This window comes from Palaemon carinicauda, chromosome 40, assembly GCF_036898095.1.
Source record: "Palaemon carinicauda isolate YSFRI2023 chromosome 40, ASM3689809v2, whole genome shotgun sequence".
Lineage (NCBI taxonomy): Eukaryota > Metazoa > Arthropoda > Malacostraca > Decapoda > Palaemonidae > Palaemon > Palaemon carinicauda.
Genome location: NC_090764.1, coordinates 3,907,964 through 3,915,463, shown reverse-complemented (window position 1 = coordinate 3,915,463; position 7,500 = coordinate 3,907,964). Strand labels below are relative to the sequence as shown.

Below are 7,500 nucleotides of genomic sequence, written 5' to 3'. Positions count from 1 at the left end.
ACTCAATAAATGTGTCAAAATTTGTCAAACAAGAATATTCTTAAAAAGTGAAAATAAGAAAATAAAAAAATAAGAATAACACTCAATACATATGTCAAAATTTATCAAACAAGAATATTCTTAAAAAGTAAAAATAAGAAAATAATAAAGACGAATAACGCTCAATAAATATGTCAAAATTTGCCAAACAGGAACATTCTTAAGAAGTAAACATAAAAAACTGAAATAAATAAAAAAATAATAACACTCAATAAATATGTCAAAATGTGCCAAACAAGAATATTCTTAAGAAGTAAAAATAAAAAAAAAAATAAAAAAAATAATAACACTCAATAAATATGTCAGAAGTCATCAAACAAGAATATTCTTAAGAAGTAAAAATAAAAAAAAAAATAAAAAAATAATAACACTCAATAAATATGTCAAAATGTGCCAAACAAGAATATTCTTAAGAAGTGAAAATAAGAAAATAAAAAAGAAGAATAACACTCAATAAATATGTCAGAATTTGTCAAAAAAGGAATATTCTCAAGAAGTAAAAATAAAATAAAAGATAAATAAAAAAATAATAACACTCAATAAATGTCAAAATGTGCCAAACAAGAATATTCTTAAAAAGTAAAAATAAGTAAATAAGAAGAATAACACTCAATAATTATGTCGAAATGTGCCAAACAGGAACATTCTTAAAAAGTAAAAATAAGAAAATAACAAAGAAGAATAACACTCTATAAATATGTCAAAATTTATCAAACAAGAATATTCTTAAAAATTTAAAATAAGAAAATAAAAAAAAAGAATAATAACACTCAATAAATGTCAAAATTAGTCAAGGAACATTCTTAGGAAGTAAAAACAAGAAAACAAAATAAAAAAGAATAACAGTCAATAAATATTTCAAAAAGGATTATTCTTAAGAGGTAAAAGTAAGAAAATAAAAAAGAAGAATAACACTCACTCTTATGACAAACGACACAGTCTTCCTATGGTTCTCAAATTTCACGAGGAGTCCACTCGGTCGCCCAATGGCCCTGACTCTCATCTGAGTAGCGACGTTATACGGGTCAGGCGTGAATGAAATGGCCATCTTCACGTAGGAGTTCTTATTCAGAGAAGCGGGAATTGTCGGGACGTCGCAAACTGGAGGAGCCCATCCTGGATCGCAGTCGCACCAGGGATTCGCAATGCCTCCTGTACAACGTCCGTTCAGTCCGCATTTGCCTTTGCAGGCTGCATCCTGCGGCCTGCAACCCGTCCAGCTGTTGGTGCTGTAGGCGGGCTCACCTAGGTCGATCATCTGCAGGATGGGAATTGCATAGAATTTATTTGTTTGTAATGGATATATGAATAAATCACGAAAAGTTTATGAGAAATATTCTGGATAAATATATTGGAACACAAGAATTTATTTGTTTGTATATGAATATATGAATAAATTACCAATTATTTTCTGGGAAATATTCTGGATAAATTTGTTGGAACACATAAGAATTTATTTGTTTGTATATGAATATATTAATAAATTACCAATTATTTTATGGGAAATATTCTGGATAAATTTCTTGGAACACAAGAATTTATTTGTTTGTATATGAATATATGAATAAAATACCAATTATTTTATGGAAAATATTCTGGATAAATTTGTTGGAACACATAAGAATTTATTTGTTTGTATATGAATGTATGAATAAATTACGAATAGTTTATGAGAAATATTCTGGATAAATTTCTTGGATCACAAGAACTTATTTGTTTGTATATGAATGTATGAATAAATTACCAATTATTTTATGGGAAATATTCTGGATAAATTTGTTGGAACACATAAGAATTTATTTGTTTGTATATGAATGTATGAATAAATTACGAATAGTTTATGAGAAATATTCTGGATAAATTTCTTGGATCACAAGAACTTATTTGTTTGTATATGAATGTATGAATAAATTACCAATTATTTTATGGGAAATATTCTGGATAAATTTGTTGGAACACATAAGAATTTATTTGTTTGTATATGAATGTATGAATAAATTACCAATTATTTTATGGGAAATATTCTGGATAAATTTGTTGGAACACAAGAATTTATTTGTTTGTATATGAATATATGAATAAATTACCAATTATTTTATGGAAAATATTCTGGATAAATTTGTTGGGACACATAAGAATTTATTTGTTTGTATATGAATATATTAATAAATTATCAATTGTTTTATGGGAAATATTCTGGATAAATTTGTTGGAACATATAAGAATTTATTTGTTTGTATATTAATATATGAATAAATTACCAGTTATTTTAAGGGAAATATTCTGGATAAATTGGTTGGAACACATAACAGTTTACTTTTTGTATGTGAATAAATTGTCATTTTTTATGGGAAATATTTAGGATGACTTAACTGAAGTATAGCTAACAAATGAATAGCGATATAGACTATAAAGAGTATAATTAAATATAATGATCTTTCCATTACCATTAATAAATGGCTCTGTCATTCGTTATTTCTACATGCAATAGCCATAATAGTATTGAGATATCACAATAATTAATAAAAAAAAAAATAACTGAGTGCTATAATGAGATATATGCTAACTGATATAAAATAGTTATAGAACCTTCAATAAATGAAAATCCTTTAAAAATATATGAATAAAATGAAGGTAATTGTAGTGATTAACAAATGAACATATGATGACATTAAATAATTAATACAGCCTTTAATAAAAAAAAAATGTTTAAAATACATACATGAAATTAAAGTAAAATTCATAAAAAATAACTAAAATTCATAAAAAAGTAAAATTCATGAACAAATAATAAAAGTAAAATTCATAAAAAAAATATGTAAAATTCATAAAAACAAATCAAGTAAAATTCATAAAAATAAGAAAAATTCATAAAAAGTAAAGTAAAATTCATAAAAAAAACTAAATCTATAAAAAATAAAGTAAAATTCGTAAAAAAAAAAAATATAATTCATAAAAAACGTAAAATTCATAAAAATAAGGTAAAATTCATAAAAAAGTAAAATTCATAAAAAAAATAAAGTAAAATTCATAAAATAGAGTAAAATTCATAAATATCAACAAAACTTAGATGTTAACCATACCTCTCCATTAACAGTCAACTGCGAAATGCACCCTTCAAGAGGCTCTGCAATGGGCGCCCACGACCACCCGTACTGCTGAGGCGATGGGCGTTCGTGGGATAGTCCGCCCACTTGGACGGGGTCAGTTCCAATCCAGTCGTCGCTGGCACTGGCGTTTTCCCAGGACGCCCTGGCACGGCAGTGGGAGTCGTCCTTGGCTCCTTCGACCCAACCCCAGTCACACAGGTCTAACATTAGGGTGACTCCCTGATGCAAAGAAAATTTATATTTGGATATATATATATATATATATATATATATATATATATATATATATATATATATATATATGTGTGTGTGTGTGTGTGTGTGTGTATATATACATATATATATATATACATACATGCATTTATATATACATATATATATATATATATATATATATATATATATATATATATATATGTATATGTATATTTATACACCTACCATTCTTCTATATCTTTTCTACGCCTGCCATTTTTCCTATTTCATCATTTTCCAATTTTATAAGCGGTGATATTCCCATAATCCATCCCAGTTTTAAAAATCATTAAAAATAAAATACCTGCGCATCAATATGTAGATGAAGCGTATGCCAAAGTCCCATCTCGAAATTCGAGTCGACCTGAAGCCTGATCGACCCTCTACCACTCTCCATGAGTACCTGGGGCCGCCCTTCTACCAGCTGCAAAGACAACATGGGCGTCGTTGGGTATCGTGGGTGTGTGGAGGAGAAGGACAAGGGGCCTGAGTACAGAAGGAGGGCGTTTGGGCGCCTGGTGAGCACCCGCAGGGATATGGTCGTCGGCAGACATGGAGGAAACGCTCTTATCCAAATCCATCCTTTGCCTTCGAACGTTCGACTGACGATTTTACAGCGGCGTCCCCAAGATCCTCCGGGGCATATGCACCTGCTTGGAGTAAAATAATCATATGTATATATATATATATATATATATATATATATATATATATATATATATATACAGTATATATATATATATATATATATATATATATATATATATATATATATATATATATATATATATATAGATAGATATACACATATATATGTGTGTGTAAGAAAAAAAAACAGCTACTGATTAGTTCTATTCTCCACCAATGACTACTGGTCATTTCTCCATTCTCTACCAATGACTACTGATCATTTCTCTATTCTCCACCAATGACTACCGATCATTTCTATTCTCCACCAATGACTACCGATCCTTTCTATTCTCCACCAATGACTACCGATCATTTCCCTATTCTCCACCAATGACTACCGATCCTTTCTCTATTCTCCACCAATGACTACCGATCCTTTCTCTATTCTCCACCAAAGACTACCGATCATTTCCCTATTCTCCACCAATGACTACCGATCCTTTCTCTATTCTCCACCAATGACTACCGATCCTTTCTCTATTCTCCACCAAAGACTACCGATCATTTCTCTTTTTTCCACCAATGACTACCGATCCTTTCTCTATTCTCCACCAAAGACTACCGATCATTTCCCTATTCTCCACCAATGACTACCGATCCTTTCTCTATTCTCCCCAATGACTACCGATCATTTCTCTTTTTTCACCAATGACTACTGATTATTCCTGCATTCTCTACCAATGACTACCGATCATTTCTCTATTCTCCACCAATAACTACTGATCATTTCTCTATTCTCCACCAATAACTACTAATCATTTCTCTATTCTCCAACAAAAACTACCGATCATTTCTCTATTCTCCATCAATAACTAATGATCATTTCTCTATTCTCCACCAATGAGATCCTCTTACCTGTTGCCTTCTGCGTTCCGGACGCATCGTCCCCCGTTGAGACAGGAGGTGCTGGTGCAGGAGTCACTAATTTCATCCTCTCTATGTACGGGACAAGCGTGGGACCGACTCAGACGAGGAGTGACGAGAGACGTCGTGTTGGTGTCTACGACCTATGATAAGGAAAGAGAGATGTGTGAAAAGAAAGTCAAAAAATAATAATAAAAAAAAAAAATTATGAAGAATGGTTTGAGTAAGAAAAAAAGTAAGGCTGAATGGGTGGATGAATCTGGAAGAGGCTCTTTGCATCACTTGGTGGTGGAGCCGTTAGTTTAATAATAAAAAGAAATATATATATATATATATATATATATATATATATATATATATATATATATATATATATATATATATATATGCAGAAGAACCACAGGGAAAATGAAAATACGAAATATACGATTAAGTCCTGACTAGTTTCGAAACTAGTCAGGACTCAATCGTATATTTCGTATTTTCATTTTCCCTGAGGTTCTTCTGCATCTGAGCATCACGTTTTCCTGTGATTTTTACGCATATATATATATATATATATATATATATATATATATATACATACATATATATATATAATAAAAGAAAACTATTTATTCTTCTTTCGATATATTTGAAATTAGCATATGCAAATTATCAAAATGATGCTTATATTTAAATCTTTCGTCTTTTTACATTTCTACAGACTAACATAAGACACACGATCACTTGGACATTACATAAAGACTATCACATCAACATTCTTTATCGGAGTCAATGACCTTAGATGTCAGGATGTCAGATAACTCCTAATCAATCAATCAATCAATCATTTAACATCCTCTAACATCAATAACAACAACAACAACAAAAACAAGAATAGTAACCATAACGGAAATCCAATAATATTTCTAGAAGTACGTATTTAAAAAAAATGGTTGATTACAGTAATATGTATGTGATTATCTTTAGACAAAAAAAATTATACAATTTTTTTTTTTTTTTTTTTTTTTTTTTTTTTTATACCTGGAGTGGGAGTGCAGTCGATGCAAGAGATGCGAGTGATGGAGGCTGCTGTGGGTTCGAGATGGATGATATGGTCATCAAAGAGGCCCCAAATCCAGCTTCGCTGCCTGGTTCCTTCAGGGAGACTCCAACGCTCATTTCCTTTTCCAGCTGTTATTAAGAATCAACAAAAGGGTAGTTAGAAAACTTAATAATATCGCATTCATCTATAACATCCTTTTAAAATCATTTTATATCTTCATGTGGATGAGATCATGGTGAGGGGTAGATGGAGATGGTTTGAGTATGCTCTTCGCACTCCCCAAGAGAGATTAGTTCACCAAACATTCAGCTGGGCTCCACAAAGCACTAGAAGAGTTGGAAGACCCAGGCCTATATGGCTGAGGACTATGAAGCGTGAAGTAGATGATGAATGGAGAAGTATTGATTTAAAAGCTCAAGATAGAGACGACTGGCGAAATGTAACCGAGGCCCTTTGCGTCAATAGGCGTGGGAGGAGATGATGATGATGATGATGATGATGATGGTGAAAAGAAATTTAAGCTTCAATAGAATCAAACAATATATAATTTCATTACATATATGTTTATTTAATGGCTTACTAATAACAAGGCACAGTTTATAGAGCATTGATATCTATGATTGGGCTTATGATTAGTTAACAATGTATTTGCTGCGGACAGGAATATACTTTTATTAAATTTGGGGCTTTTAATTCTATGGATGAGTTCCAACTCTCTGCTTTTTAGAATATTGGGATCTACTCTATATATTCTTTTAATAAATATTGTATGTATTTTGCACATAATTACCATAACTTAGAGCCTAAAATCCGAAGAAAAAATAGTATTATTGGAATTATGCATTGTTAATGCATTAATTAAAAAAAAAAAAAAAAAAAAAAAAAAACTACCATGAAAATTTGTTTCAGTAATCATACACATCCAAAAATTTCTATTTCCTGTCAAAAGATGGCAGCACACGTCCCTTGTTTCATTCATGTAAATGATTCTATCCAATTGTAAATAGTGATAAATTGATAATTATATAGAAATATATATGGCAGGTATAAATTACATTAAGTTCAAATTAGTAGGCTATCTTTAGCTATTTTTAAACACAAATGACGTCATGGAAGGTTCCAGAATGCAAGGATTAAAGAACTCTACAGACTGTTCCTTTTCATGGCCAATAGATGGCCTTAGCAGCGATTACTGAACTGCTAATTATCCCCTTCATACACTCATTATAATTCTCATTACTTTATTTCTGTTTCCATTAGGGCACAAAATTGCTATAAAGCAGACGCATGTGAACTTTATGTTCCTTGTTATCTGGCCACAACTTAATTCTTAGGAAGTAACAAATTTCTCAATAAATGTCACAGAAATATTTCCTCAGCAAACAATCGTTAATTCAATTACATGTGGGGGTGAGGGGGGGGGGGTCGCCAGATATGACAAATTTACTAAAATTGGTGAAATAATCGAGACATACGCAGTTATTTGATCTAATT

At 30.7% G+C, this 7,500-nt stretch overlaps 1 protein-coding gene across 1 annotated transcript in view; it reads right to left on the bottom strand.

Moving 5' to 3' along the window:
* LOC137631659 (putative neural-cadherin 2) overlaps positions 1 to 7,500 on the bottom strand; it is a 356,886-nt gene that overhangs the window by 13,268 nt on the left and 336,118 nt on the right. Inside the window, exons 15-19 of the mRNA XM_068363529.1 lie at positions 5,985 to 6,134; positions 4,950 to 5,101; positions 3,709 to 4,057; positions 3,123 to 3,368; positions 959 to 1,297 (exon numbers count right to left, since the gene is read on the bottom strand). Coding sequence (XP_068219630.1) covers positions 959 to 1,297; positions 3,123 to 3,368; positions 3,709 to 4,057; positions 4,950 to 5,101; positions 5,985 to 6,134 — 1,236 coding nt within the window. The remainder of the gene's footprint in view (positions 1 to 958; positions 1,298 to 3,122; positions 3,369 to 3,708; positions 4,058 to 4,949; positions 5,102 to 5,984; positions 6,135 to 7,500) is intronic.